The 14,526-nt window shown below is 47.8% G+C and overlaps 4 protein-coding genes across 4 annotated transcripts; all 4 read left to right on the top strand.

Moving 5' to 3' along the window:
* Positions 1-856: 856 nt before the first annotated feature.
* EV420DRAFT_1622074 (peptidase family C50-domain-containing protein) lies at positions 857-6,557 on the top strand (the record flags this gene model as incomplete). Its single annotated transcript, XM_060475773.1, has 20 exons — positions 857-1,075; positions 1,124-1,543; positions 1,590-2,057; positions 2,119-2,301; positions 2,340-2,433; positions 2,497-2,599; positions 2,653-2,759; positions 2,806-2,992; positions 3,129-3,195; positions 3,246-3,321; positions 3,424-3,701; positions 3,759-3,850; positions 3,913-3,971; positions 4,021-4,106; positions 4,156-4,249; positions 4,299-4,544; positions 4,595-5,232; positions 5,281-6,041; positions 6,098-6,262; positions 6,317-6,557. 20 exons carry the CDS (start codon positions 857-859, stop codon positions 6,555-6,557), a joined length of 4,584 nt encoding a protein of 1,527 aa, XP_060327116.1.
* A 1,268-nt stretch (positions 6,558-7,825) lies between these two features.
* EV420DRAFT_766193 (uncharacterized protein) lies at positions 7,826-9,778 on the top strand. The gene is made up of 11 exons (XM_060483400.1): positions 7,826-8,033; positions 8,084-8,255; positions 8,310-8,328; positions 8,384-8,489; positions 8,543-8,594; positions 8,651-8,727; positions 8,783-8,881; positions 8,939-9,036; positions 9,089-9,306; positions 9,356-9,595; positions 9,651-9,778. Exons 1-10 carry the CDS (start codon positions 7,951-7,953, stop codon positions 9,425-9,427), a joined length of 996 nt encoding a protein of 331 aa, XP_060327115.1. The 5' UTR covers positions 7,826-7,950; the 3' UTR covers positions 9,428-9,595; positions 9,651-9,778.
* A 602-nt stretch (positions 9,779-10,380) lies between these two features.
* EV420DRAFT_1706968 (NAD(P)-binding protein) lies at positions 10,381-11,848 on the top strand (the record flags this gene model as incomplete). The annotated part of the gene is made up of 7 exons (XM_060479556.1): positions 10,381-10,417; positions 10,475-10,665; positions 10,716-10,811; positions 10,863-11,013; positions 11,070-11,261; positions 11,314-11,522; positions 11,578-11,848. The coding sequence occupies 7 exons, from the start codon at positions 10,381-10,383 to the stop codon at positions 11,716-11,718; spliced, it is 1,017 nt and encodes a 338-aa protein (XP_060327114.1). The 3' UTR covers positions 11,719-11,848.
* Positions 11,849-12,353: 505 nt separating this feature from the next.
* EV420DRAFT_766086 (uncharacterized protein) lies at positions 12,354-14,517 on the top strand. Its single transcript, XM_060483399.1, has 7 exons — positions 12,354-12,682; positions 12,731-12,904; positions 12,954-13,133; positions 13,191-13,415; positions 13,468-13,873; positions 13,927-13,950; positions 14,000-14,517. The coding sequence occupies exons 1-7, from the start codon at positions 12,524-12,526 to the stop codon at positions 14,461-14,463; spliced, it is 1,632 nt and encodes a 543-aa protein (XP_060327113.1). The 5' UTR covers positions 12,354-12,523; the 3' UTR covers positions 14,464-14,517.
* The last annotated feature ends 9 nt before the right edge of the window (positions 14,518-14,526 follow it).

Genomic DNA, 14,526 nt, shown 5'->3' with positions numbered 1-14,526 from the left:
CAACATATTTTCCGCCGCCAAAAACGACCTTACGACCGCACAAGTTGCCTACTGACTTTCTAACGAATCTGGCGGACACCCTACGGCATGAATTCACCCTCATGTCCTGGATGCCTTTCTTTCAACGTCTTCCGACAAAGCATATTGACTTCATCCTCACCCGAATCTATTCTGTGCTAACCAAATCTATTCCTGCCGAAATCATGCAATCCGACACGTCATCTGCATTCTTCATCCGGATGCACGCTCTTTGTTGTTTGGCTTATACGAGCCCTGGTACTGTTGGAAGTCCAGACGTCTTTTGGGAGCAACCCACGAAGTACGCCGCTGTTTACATGAAATCATTGCTTTCGGAGCAGCCCTCTTCGTCAGACGTGCATCAACAGGCTGGGAATATCTTGGTCCAAGCTTTTTCCCACCTGGTTACAATCGCGGAGACAAAGCAGGATAGTACAGAGTTTCTTAAAGGGAAGAGCTTCGCGGGATTTTGCGAATACTGGATAGAGCTCACGAATCGCGTAGGAAAATCTTTTACTCATGTTCATTCATCGACTCAGGATTCTTCGCCACAGAACGGAAATATTGCCTTGTTAGATAAGATTGTTGGACTGATCCATCGTGCATCTCCGCCGAAGGAAATGCCTCCATCCATGGGCGATACAGAAATACCAAGTCCGGAAGAGCACGAACCGAAACCACCCCTCCCCAAAGTGGATAAGGCACACTTTTGTGCCAACCTTACGCGTACCGCATCCTTATTAGACAAGCCTGACGAAGGTAAGGTACACATGTCGTGCTGATCAGAAGACTTACGTTTATTCACCAAGGTTCTTTGCACAATGCCTTGGACAGTACTATGGCACTTTTGGACCAGGTGGCCGAGGATCTACGCCGCAATCCGGATATCTCGTGGATGGAAGGCAAAGGTGACCGTGCATTAGAAAGACTTCGAAGGGCTGTTGTCAAGACCCTCGAATCCACGTCTGGCGGTTCCGACGCCCAGTTCAAAGATGTCTCTGAAATCTCTTCTCTTCTCGAGCTGATTGTGAATGTTCTGGAGCAGATCATCAAGGTGGTAAGTGCTGTGGCCCGATCATTTGTATTCTGATTGACAGTCCGGCAGAAACCGTCAAAAAACACCCTGACACAGGCGCTCGAGACACTGTTTGTATTGTCACGGTCCCGGTTGGACGTCTCAAACATCAGAACCTATGTCCCTGCGCACAGCTATCTGGTGCGAGCGGCAGCACTAGTCGAACTAGGTAAAGACGGTGTCACTGGCTTTGACGAAGCAAACTTTACACGCTGCGTATCTGGGGCTTTTCATAACGCTGGCGGAACCTTGTATCAATCCGAACGGCATGCTTCTGCCATCAGCTTTTTCAAGGATGGTTGCGAACTTGGTTCAAAGGCTTTGAGCCTCCAATCACGCCCTGGATCTGAAGGAGACGACAAGGAAGGTGGATGGATCCAATTGAATAACCAGTTGTATCGACGCTGGCAGCTGCTGGGTCTCTGCTATGCAAAAATCGGTGACAGAAAGGTAGGCCGCTATTGACTCATGCTTTCACTATCTCATTTTGAAGTAGCCTGCTCACGAAGCATTTGTGCAATGCATAAAGGTCTTTCCCTACCAAGTGTCAGACTTCGTGCAGCGTTCTGGAAATTCTAGCCTTAGCGCTCTCTTCGATTGTTCGCCTGCCGTCAAGGAACTGTGCAGCATAGTGGACAAGGTCACCTACCAAGGCGTATGTGATCTGATGTTGTTCCATCCCGATATATCCCTACGATTTGCCGGGCTCGATAATCCAAGCGTCGTTGGGGCACTTCTAGAACGACAACTGGGATGTTTGGAGCCACATCTTGTCAAGAAATCCGTCCAGGCGGTAATGGCGGGATTGTTGAAGGATGCAACGGAACTTTACACTTGTGCAGGCATGCCTTTACGGCGTGCCAGGGTCCTTATCCAGTGTTTGATATTCGCCTATCATTGCGGGCTAGATATAATCAGTCAAATCGGAACGCCTGACGCCATTGTTGTTGACATCCTGGCTCTTGTGAGTGAGGTAAGAGTATTCCATTGTGGCGTTTGTCACCTCCTAATGAAATTCTTTCCAGCACTCAGCTACAGACGCGGGACTTGCAGCATATTCTTCGCAGTATCGTGCTCTGGCTCACATCTGGCAAGCGATGCATGCACATCGTCGTGCTGATACACAGCAGATGGCGCTAATTATCGAAGGCTCAAATGCTGCTTGCGAGATTTTACGATCTTATTTGCAATCAGGAGCTGACGCTAAGGTGTCCCGGAAAGCGACACCTAAGCAGTCCTCAGCCAGGAAGCTGAGAAACCGGCGTCTAGTACGAGAAGAACAACAGCTAAGAAGACACCGGCAAAGACACCCACTACACCTAAGCCTCGTCAGCGCAAGGGTTAGTGATCACTGACCTGATGAACCACATATTCTAACTTGATGTTTTTGCAGTCCCTGGAAGATGTACCAATCAACACGGCCACGCCTGCTCAGACAGCTACCCGATCCTCCACTGCTAATGTCGTGTTCGAAGACGCAGGGAAACTTTTGGATACTCTTCGTAAGTCCTCCTTGTCACCCTACTCCCTACCCTTCAATGTCAAACTTCCTTTCAGAGTCGTTTGGTTCACATTCTTGGCGTGCTATCCCTTTTGATACCCAGAGTCAATGCCTTGGACATCATGCGAAGAATTTCCGAATGTTCCGGGGGTTGCTCAAGCGATCGTAAGGCATCCCTTTTTTTTATATACACAGGCTCATACTGGTGCAGGTTATGTATGGGCTTCAGCACAGCTAGCTCATGATTTTGTAAGCCTTGGGAAAATGAAAAGAGCAAACAAAATCTTCAGTCAACTATCTCCGACGGTGCAAGCTGGACAGGTGTCTTTCGATGTAGCGATTACATTTCTCCTCCGCTTTGCAGAATCTAGAGTTATACTCGATGATATAGCACAGAGGTGGGTCCTAGCGTTACCAGTTGGGTGCCCGTCATGATAGTCGTTCATAGCTCCGAATTATACCAAGCAGCTCTGAATTTCTCGGATCATCTGAAAGAAGACAAGACGCTAGCCTCCCTTACAACGTGTTCAACAGGCGTATCGTTCGTATAGAAAAGACGGCTATGGCTTTTCATGTACACTCACTTATCCAATCTTGTAAAGTAAGTTTCAAAAGATTGTTAGATCCTTCGACACTCTAATCATGCTGCAGGACGACACCGCGTCCTATCTTGATGGTCTTCTTCAATCCCTGAGGCAGTGGAATCGTGCTTTCGATGCCCTCTCACGTCTTCAACCCCCGTCTTCGAAACCAAAGCCCTCCGACGAAGCAGATCCTTTCACAGACCCCCGCACTTCACGGACACCGGAGGACGCGTCGTCTAACCCAGCAAAGAAAGAGTTCTCACGCCGAGAAGCTATGAATGAGTTGGGCTGGCGTATATCAGAGGGTTTAATGTTGACACTGTTTGCCCTATGTGATGGGTATGCAATTCAAGGCTCGGCTCGTGAAGCAGAATTCTTCGCGCAACAGGCGGAAGATCTTGCCCAGGCTTTGAATGCTCCTGCTATGATGGCACGAGCTTTGATTCGGAAAGCAGAATTGCAGGTTGCATCAGGAAAAACTCGAGGAAGGCCGAGAGAGTCTGGCGGCAGCTCTTCAGCTGATGTGTGATGACACGGGCATTGATTTAGCTGACATACATCGACTTCGTGGGCAATTTAGTCAAGTCGATGCGGATATCGACTATCAAATGGCGGCACAGATTTGGAGCGGCTCGACAAGACTTTCGGACTCTTCGATGGCCTAGTATTCGGGTATGCTCCCTCGCATGTTTTCAGGATGAATGAATAGCTCATGAAAAATGCAGACCCCGAAGATCCACAGGCACAGAGCTGATGGTGCCTGGACTGCTTACGAAACTCTTACGAAACCGAAGTATGTGGCCCATTTTTGGTTTCTCTGTATTGTCTCAATCCTTCTCTAGTCTGGCACCTCCGTGACGACAATGGGGAGCAGTCTACCGAACTACTGGAGATGTTTATGTGTTTGTCATATAACTCTCAAACCAAGGTATTGCCTCCAACTGTTTTACTTGTGCTTTCGTCTGATTCTGTTCCAGGCGGAAGAAAACAGTTTAATTGCGAAACTGACGCTCCATGGTGTTTATAAGCGTTTTCGCGCTGATATGTTCTTGAGTTCTCTTACAGAATCCAGTAGGCTTTCTTGTATTTCTCGCTAGTCGGTATACTGAAATTGCTATAGCAATAGCCCTGCCGTTAGGAACGGCGGGTGCGGATACGCCCACATTGTCAGGGACATCACTAGAGATCACTCGAAGTCTGGAAACAGCAGCTCGACTGTTTTGCGATAACTTGAAGCTCACGGCGCATAATGGCAATGTGTCGCATGTCCGCGAAGCAGCTATCAAGTTAGCGCTCATCAGAGCCTTCCAAACATCCTTAGGAAAATCAGGAGCGGACGGACCCCTTCTTGTCGCTAGTCTTCTAGGTATCTTTCTCCCGCATATCAAACTTTTGATGTATTTATCCTCGCTGCAGACGCTTCCTCTGCTATAACGCTTCGACGCGAGATGTACGAGGCCATCCTTCACAAGTTTCCAACCGCGGTTTCCTTGGATGATTGTCGGTGGCCGCTCGCGTCTGCATCAAGAACTTCCCAGAACAGTAGCAAGCCCATTCTCTGGCGACCTCGAACCAGTGACGCGTCCGACGATGAAACAGACGCGGCGGAATCATCACTCAAGGACTATTGGAATCGTGTACAACAACGGTATCGATCTCGACCCGTTGATATTCCAACTTTGTCAACGTGCCAAATGGCGTCACTTCCAGTCACTTGGTCGGTCGTACACATGTGCGTCACCGAGGACAAAAGCACGCTGTTCGTCACTCGACAGTATGGGGGGGACGTTCGTGATAGAGACTTGGTCTTCTGTGTTCCATTGAAGGGCCGGCGAGATGGTGAAGGGGACGAGGGGCATCTGACGTTCGAGGATGCAATTACTGAATTCCAGGACATAATACGATCAAGCAACCAGACAACGAAAGCAGCCGTCAATATTAAGCCCAATGACGATGATGCGAAGTCTAAATGGTGGAAAGAGCGTGCTTCGTTGGACACCAGGTTGCGAGAACTGCTGCAGAACATCGAGTTCTGCTGGTTGGGGGCTTTCAAGGTGCGTCTATGATGTCGTCTTTCTTTCTGATGCTGAAGACATTGCCAGACTATTCTCAGCCCGCGTCCACAACTTTCCGCTGAGGAGATTACACATTTGCGCTCTTTGTTCGATAAAGCCTTTCAGCGAGGACTGCACCTCCAAGACAAGAAGACCAAGCAAAAAGCAATAGGTCACCGAAAGATCGCTTCCGATTACCAAACACCTAATCGGGTTACCCTCGATGATACACTCATGGAATGTTTTTCTACCTTGTCTCCTCAATGCCAGGACGAGGAACTAGAAGATCTCGTTTACTTCATGCTCGATCTGTACCAATTTCACGGTGTTTCCGTGGCCATCGCCGAGATTGATGTGACACAAGTGGTCATCGACTTACGCTCAGCATTGGAGGACCATGTTTCCCGGAGGACTAGAAAAGCACGTAACGTCCCACAGCCGGACGAACACATATTCTTGGTCTTGGACAAGGACATCCAGGGTTTGCCCTGGGAAAATATTCCTATCTTGCGAGGCCGAAGTATCAGTCGCATTCCCAGCGTCGAGTTCCTTCTGGATAGAGTTGAATTCTCACGTTGGCAACAGAAGGCACGATGCAGATCGGGTGTCGACTCGGATGTGGACAGAGCATTTGTGGATCCTCGAAAAGGGTATTATGTGCTCAACCCAAGCGGCGATCTCAGCCGCACGGAAGGGAGGTTTAAGCAGTGGGCGGAGGACATGGAATCTGTCGGTTGGCAGGGAATTATTGGACGGCCACCCAGTGAGCAGCAATTCCTGAACGCTCTGCAAGACAAGGATCTTGTTGTGTCAGTGTACTCTTTGTTGCGTTTCGAGGTCCGGCACTAATATTATTATTCCTTAGGTATTTCGGTCATGGGGGTGGAGAGCAATATGTTCGTTCACATAGAATCCGTCATCTTCCTCGATGCGCGGCTGTCATGCTCTGGGGGTGTTCTTCGGGCTTTTTGCGGGAGATGGGCAACTTTGATCGCGTTGGTGCCCCTTATAATTATATAATTGCTGGATGGTAAATGGATCGTTTGCTCTAGACCCATGTCGAGTTTACTAATGGCATTCCCAGCCCGACGTTGGTTGCTAACCTATGGGATGTGACTGACAGAGACATCGATAAATTCTCACAGTCAGTATTTGATAAGTTGCATCTCACTAGAGACCACGTACAGGACTGGACTGTTGGGTCGATGATGGATCCCGAGAGGACATCTCTTGTTGCAGCCGTCGCTCAGTCAAGAGATGTGTGCAAGTTGAAATATCTCACTGGAGCAGCGCCAGTGGTATATGGTATCCCTTTTTATCTGTGATCTTAAGGATGCTCTTTAAGAAGTAATTTAAATGATGACATACACATACCGGAACAGTGCATATTTACCATTGGATCGTATATACCCACCCATCAAGTTCATGTAGACTCGCCAAAAAAATGGAGGCCTCTCTCACACTATACATTCTTACACACGTTTTCTTAAGGTCAAGCACTTTCGACTGTACGTTTGCCAGTAAAATGTACCAAAGGTTAGGTGTGGATATGATGGCATACTAGGATTGTATCACCTCGTCTCTTTGCAGGAAGGAGTTGTCGATGAGTGACGGCAGCGTGTCTCAGAGCTAGCTCACGATCGATGATAGTTTAAATTCTAAACTCTTTGACTGAGCCAAAAACTCGAATCAGATCTACCAAAATGTCCCCACACTGTCAAACCCTGACAAATTTTCGCTGATGTACTACACACTTACTTGACGTCTAACGCGTATTAATTAATGACCGACGCCGAACGAATCTTAGTATTCCACATGATATGTCCTAACCGTAGAAAGGCCCGCAGCAATACTTCTGTTAAATATTGAACCGCTCTAGTGGGACGAATACTTTATGCGCAAGAATGGAATCCGTTACCATATAGGGCTTCTGCAGTTTTTGCCGACTTAGACTTACCTCCAGAGAGTCATTGCGAAGTCCGCGCATTAACAAAAAGGGGAGTAGCCACAAGACCGACCCTGAGGGAACTTGAGGATGAGGAGCCGAAAGGATAATCTGGAACAGGGTCGAGTACGACATAGACAGACGGTTACATGCAAGCACCAAGGAGACGGGGCGATGGCAGAAGTCGAAGTCGAAGCATTCTTGCACTACTTACATTTGAGGCGTATCATATTCAACTCAGAACACGGATACTGTTATCAAACCTTCTCACCAGCTAGTACGAAACATGTACAATGTGACACATTGAAAGCCAGAACTTCCCCCTTATCCTGCCCTGCCCCCTTTTATCTACTTTCCATACTTCGGTGAGTCTAAATTTAGATGGCGAAAAGTACTTTCAGTATTTTGAGACTCCGCTTAAAACTCTACCGGTCCGATACGGTCCGCTATTTTCGTCTTCAACAGTTGCCAATGATTCTGCGCCGCAAGCACTCTCGATATCTTGAAATGCAGATAGTTTCAATATCAGACTAGAGGCATTTGAGGTTTGTAATACTTTGACCCTGTGTGCATGGCCACCCTATCAGGCCCAGTACCATAGGTACGCGCTCTGCGAGTGCGGCTTACCACCACCAGGGTAGAATGAAGCCGTGTCTGGCGCAATTCAAGGTGTCGTAGCGTTTCTTTGATCGCCGCGACCTTGGAATTCTTTTCTTCAAGTACCCGGTCCTTCGGCGTGATCTTCTTGGGAATGCTTCAGATTTCGTCACGGAATGTTTAGGAATATAAAGCCTTCTCTTCCTCAGCCTGTGTGCGCTATGGCTTGGGAGTCATTGAACTTTGATACTTCTTCAGGGTACGTTTCTTTGGTCTCTTGCTTCAATTGGCGTCGCTAATATCTACTAGGGCGCTTCTGGCGTCTTCATGGTTGAACATGATGTTGTACACGTCCCAGGTCGCTCTAAGTATCTATTGCTTGTGCCACTTGACGATGACGAGGTGGCTACGCTACTGGATCTTCACATCTTTGGTCCTCGATGGGGCTTGTTCTATCGTAGATGTGGCTAATGTTTACGCCGTGCGTCCCCCGGCCTGGTCCTCGCTCTCCCGTTGTGCTAATGCAGCTCTCTAGTATCTGGTTATGAATAATGGTTGGTGTTCGAAACAATTTTGTGTCCATAAACTCACAACTCGATTTATGTCCAGTTGCATCATACCCTACATTGTCATGGACTGTCCCGACTGGAGCTTTGCTTACATACACCTCTGCCTCGATTGCGCAAGCCTTCTTCTGTTACCGATATTGGACACTGTGAGTTTCTCATACCTCTGATGTGTCTCATTCTCAGGCTTGGAGGTGTTTAGTACCAGTAATAAGTGGATCACTGGATGGATCATATTTCTCATCATAGCCCATGTGAGCCTTCCTTTACCGGTACGAATGATTTTTTTTCTTTTCAACGGCGAGTATAGATGCTCTGCAATCTGGTATCAAACATGTATCTTCTCGTTCATCCGGACGACCTCATATTAGTTATACCGTTGGTGATGTGAGATCATACTTTTTCGACCCAACGCTTTTGTTTACCCAAAGTCTGAATGTAGTACAAATGCTGTGATGTGTGCAGCAACGGACATTACGATTGCAGGGTCTCTGGCCTGGGCATGTTTACACATACAGTCAGCATATGCCCATACAAAAAGGTGAGCATTTCATTCTCTAGCAATCTTGTTCCTTTCGGCCATTGATGATAAATCTAGCTTATTGCGTCGTGTGATGATACAAGCCTTGACTTGCGGCTTCACGACGGCCATGTCTACAGTCCTCGTGATGGTTTTTCTTTTTACTGTCTGGAATGGTGCGCCAGATCTCCTGTTCATCCTCGGTTGTTGTTAACTATCATAAAATAGCATCCTTCACCATCTTTGCCGCCCTCGGGCGCATTTATAGCCTGACGGTTCTGATTACCCTTATGCTGCTTAAGACTATGAGTCGTAGCGATCCATCCTCTTTCAGAATAGATGGCGATGGTGGTTTCGAGCCGGTAATACTGACTCCAGTTTGCGATGTACAGTTTGGGCACACGTTGGACACTGAGACAGGAAAGACGCAGACATCAAGTGATAAAGTACGCGTACATACTTTCTGTTACATCCTTACTGATCGCATTTTGGTAGAGTGAAAGCACTGCCGACTCGACGCATCCGCACTTTGAGGCTCTGGCTAAAAATTGTATTCGGACTGTTTAATTTGATACCCTTTGGTTCGGAAAGATAATACCAAGCACTAACATCCACAAGAAAATCACGAAGTCCATTCGTGCTGTAGTTTGTATGTCATCCTGTGATGCGTCCATGCCGTACCTCTCTCCAGCTGTCTAACGATCAGCGCTGCTGTAGCATTGAGCTATGATGTCGGTAAGCGAGCGTTCGTTCCCCTGGACTCGTTTCTTGACTTAATTAAACCTCACAGAAGCAGTGCCTGTGGTGGCTTTGGGAATATACTAGCGATTATACTTGGCAACGTACGAGTTGTACCTTAGCTTTGTACTGAATCATGTTGCCTGCCGCTTCGGACTCCGTGGGCTAAGCTGTGATATCACAAAGAATGTTCGAAAATAGCAGTTGGCCTCCCCGGAGACGGGTATAGCCAAGAACAATTGATTTGATTTACGCAAAGAATAGGCGAGCAACGAATTACGAGTTGACTGCAGTGCTTCTGGAGGTGCCACGGGAAACAAGAAACGGGATCACAAAGTCTGAGTCGGGATCATCTTCATTAACGGTAAATTCAACGTTAAATCTTGTGTTCTCTCCGATATCGGATTACCCACCACTACCACCCATTCATGTATTTACATGTTTGTTTTACGACGCAACCTTGGCGAGGCTGGCCATGGCGTTATCAACCCAACCACGATGCATACTCCAGAACAATATCGCAGTCAAATCACAACACGACTGGAACACGATTATGCACTTGCAAAAGGGCGGATGCCTAAATTTGGACCATTACCCCGAGTCGGCAAGATTGACACGACACCCGGCACCATTACATTATCCAATCACTAAAAGCCATTTCTCGACAGTCATGCGAATTTCCGTCTTTCCGTCACGGACTTAATTTTGTGAGCGACTCCGAGGAGACTGCTAGGGTATATAAGCAGCTAGTCGATGGGTGACGATGCTCAGATTTCGCGGTCATGTCCTCGCCTAAAATCTTCATTACTGGTGCTACAGGTGCGCCCGATTCTCTCCATGTTCTGTTGGCCTGCTGCTGATACTTGTTGTCTGAAGGGTACCTCGGAGGTTCCTTCCTTTCCAAGCTCCTTACCGTGGTCAACCCTGCCACAATAACTGCTCTCGCACGGTCAGAAGACAAGGCTGCGAAGCTTAGGACGCTCGAAGTTCAGACTGTCATCGGAAGCTACAAGGATGTCGATGTGCTCACCGATGCCGCGTCGAAAGCAGACATCGTGCTTACCTTTGTAGGCATCCTCGTTACTGGGAGTAGGATGTTACTCAATCTCTATGCTAGGTCGATGCAGATGACCACGTCGCCGCCCAGGCTATCCTTGATGGAATGAAGAAGAAACACGAAACCGATGGATCTGTACCTGCTCTGATTCATACCGTGGGTTTTCATGTCGCTGTATCTCTACCTGGCCTAACGTCTCATCTCTAGTCCGGGACTGGTGTCATTCAAGATAACGCACTGGGTCTGCACAACAAGTACCCTGTATTCTCCGACCTCGACTTGGATCGTCTCGCAAGTATCCCCGAGGAAGCTATTCACAGGAAGACGGATCTCTTGATCTTAGCCGCAGACAAGCAAGGTGCGTTCGCCTATCACCCCCGTTTTGAATTCTGACCTCTAATTTGATTGATTCAGGGTACATACGTTCTTACCTTGTTCTGCCGCCTACCGTGTACGGCCTAGCTACTGGTGTCGTGGCAGATCTGGGCATCCAAAACATCCACTCCGTGCAGTTCCCTGCCATTGTCAAGACCAGCATGTTCCGGAAGCAAGGTGGTATGATTGGTGAAGGTGTGAATGTTTGGCATAACGTTTCTCTGTCCGATAGTGTGTATACCTTTCTCTTGTTCCTTATTGACCCTGATCTCGTGGTCTCAAGCTGTCGACTTCTACGTCCTTTTATTCAACACTGTTGTCAAAAGGCCTGACACCGCGCATGGCGCGGAGGGATACTACTTCCTCGAGAACGGCGAGCATAGCTTACGGGAAGTCGCTACAGAGATCTCCAAGGCGTTGGTGGAACTTGGAATTGGCACCAACCCTGAGCCGAGCTCGTACACCGAGGAGGAGAAAGAAGCATTCTTCGGAGTACGTCCATTTTCCTTTAGGTCGATAGGCATTACTGATGTCCGTTCGTCTGTAGCCACTCTGGCCTTTCCTTGGAACTAATGCCCGGGTTAGGGCTGATCGCTCTCGGGCTCTTGGGTGGAAACCGGTCGATGGGAAGGACAAGATGGTCGCTAGCCTTAAGGCTGAGATTGTATCTTTCTTGCCTCCTGCGTAAGATTAAGTATCACAAACGTTGTAATATGTACTATTGTAGCTGTATACCACGTATAATGGACTAGATTGCATTTGCAGAGCTTTCAATAGGTAGCGTGATTGGTTAACGGTGTTTCCCGGTTCGCACCCTCTCATCCCACAATGTTCTGACATTCTTTTGTCGCCGTTGGGCCCGAGTTCAGCGCTATCGTAATCTCTCCAAATTCATTTGTCTATCAGTTCCCTCTGGATGTCCACGTTGCGGTTGGCAGGACAGTCACTTGACGGTTGAATGTGGCCTTACCCTCAGCTAGTGAAGTTCCGTCGTCAACTGTTAGACAGCGTGGCCGCCTGCTACAGGTGGACTTCAGGGTGCCCAGATACATTCATGTCCGTGGTTTCTATTCGCGCAATTGACGTTTGCTATGCCGATTCTCTTGCCAAGTGTGGAGGTCAAGTGGAACTCGCATGCCAACCATTTATCTCACGATTCATTGCCCCAAGGCCGGCTTCCCTCACACGACACAGTCAGCAGGTATTCATTGATTATGTTGGGCTAATAATCCACCACCAGAATGTCGACGCTTCAGAATGAAGAAATGCAGGACCATGAAAAAATTTTGGTGCAAGAATGGAAGATATTCACCTCAAATAAAATATTTTCCCTGAAATAGGCTAAAATCTTTCTGAAAATTTGCCATGTATGACGTCACGCGTCGCATTTACGTAAAGTCAAATATTGTCTCTCTTTTTGCTCTCCTTTGTTTCTCAACGTTCTGAACCCAACCTTCAACTTGAAGGTAGCTTGAACCACGACCTCTGGCAAAATGGGCGACAGTTTCGTTCTCAATCGGCTTATGTTCTGCATGGCTCATGGCAATGAGCTATGCAACAAGTGCTACTGCGACCATCGCATGTGCAACAATCTCATTGCAGAGAGTATGGAAGGAACCAGTGGCGTTGCGAAAAGATTGATCAAGGATGCAGTAAGGGTCCATTTTTTTCTTCGACTTTGTCATTCATGTGCTATTCAGGATCGAAAACCTATCAGCGACATCTTCGCTCTCGGCGCGGTCAAGAGCGGGAAAAAGGATGCTGACGGCTATCCATCCTACAAATGCAAAATACACGATACTATCGACTGTCCAGACTGCTTCGATTGGATCAAAATTATAGTTGCACAGTCCAAGAAGAAAGACAAAGGCAAGGTATGGGGGTACTTGCCAGCCGCTGAAGAATATCCGCTGATAGAAATAGGTCGAGGATCGGAGTCAGATTTTGGGGTTGTTGGAGTCGATGGGTGTCGAACTGCCTCCGACTTTGAAATTGCCCAATGACGCGCTTGAGAAGAAGCTCGCCAGTGCCTTGAGTGCTGCCCAGGAGATATCAACTCTGGGGAAATTCCCGATCAATCCTTCCAAGCTTCCGTTGTGGAAAGTGAGCGGATTTTGTCAAAAATGCCCTTGTCACCGTTTATGGACGATAATTTGATAGAATCAGTCCAAATCAGCATTTGATGCTATGCAACGAACGAGCATGGCCGAGGCGATGAGGAACTATAATGCACGGGCGCGAGGGCTCCCAGACCCATTTGCCTTGTATAGCTCTGCTTTTATTGACGCAAGGCAAACTCTGAGGCATTTGTGTCGCAATCTTGAGGATGGTATGGCGGTCAATATATTGCAAGACAAAGATCATAATGAAGTTATCTGTATTCGCGTACGTGACATGATTCTTTCGCTAGCTCCATTTCTAAACTCGGGGATCATAGGTCTTGGACATTTACAAGCTCAATGACAGAACGCCACTCATTTCTTTGATCTACGAAACAGCCAGCATTAGTACACCCATTAACACCACCATCGATTTCGTTCAGAATGTCATCTCGAAAAGACGTAGCGACGGGCAGATGGGACTTCCACAAATTGTCTGCACGCCAGAGGAACAGGCTTTACTCCGCAAGCTGTTGTTTCAAAATTCCCAACGTTTAGTACCGGAATACGCGCCACACAAAGAGCGCTATGAGAAGACTTTTAAAACGTCTTTCCTCGTCCCTCTGGGACCCCCTGATCAGATAACTATTGGAAAACTAAGCAGCAATCTCGGCTGTGAGGTCTGTGGCGAGAAGACGACAAGTCGGTGCTCTCAGTGTCAATCTGTATCATACTGCGGTGCAAGTAAGTCGCATAAAGTCGCCTGTCTGCAATGATTGTTGATGCGCAGCCGTTAGCCTGCCAGAAAGCCCATTGGAAAGGTGCGAGACTCAAGACGCGTTAATTATTCTAGCTGACGTCCCACTGCAGATCACAAGAACTTCTGTCGGTCCTTGAAGGGAGGAAGTTGGGTCCAGTTCCATTTTGTCACAGCAATGAAGGACATCAATGGGAAGAAACTCTACACATCATACGTGAATAACCAAGGAATAATGAACCCCACGACTGTCAATCCAGACGACGATGCACCTCCTTCGAATGTTCATGGAGATAAACCTTTCTTAATCAAGATCCAGAAGCCATTGACTCGAATACCGGGACTTGCGCTTTCGGACGATGTTAATGTCCCTCCTTCGTTGTTGATATATGACAGGCAGCGCAGCTTTCGAGCTCATGCGATAGAGGCCGATAATCCACAAGCGTACTCGATGGCTATTCGCGAAGTTCTGATGGGGAAGACCAAGGTAAAGATCTACCGGTGGGCGAAGAGGGTCGGGGACTTCGAACTCAGCATTTGTTTAGACCGTGCGCCGGAACCCGAGCCCGCTTGGTAAGTACAGTAGCCTTCGGTGTTAATGCTGCCAAATGGATTTATTTTCATCAACGACACATGACTG

Source organism: Desarmillaria tabescens (assembly GCF_030435595.1).
Source record: "Desarmillaria tabescens strain CCBAS 213 chromosome Unknown EV420scaffold_37, whole genome shotgun sequence".
Lineage (NCBI taxonomy): Eukaryota > Fungi > Basidiomycota > Agaricomycetes > Agaricales > Physalacriaceae > Desarmillaria > Desarmillaria tabescens.
The sequence above is the reverse complement of the archived record's forward strand: the minus strand, read 5'-3'. Positions and strand labels throughout refer to the sequence as shown.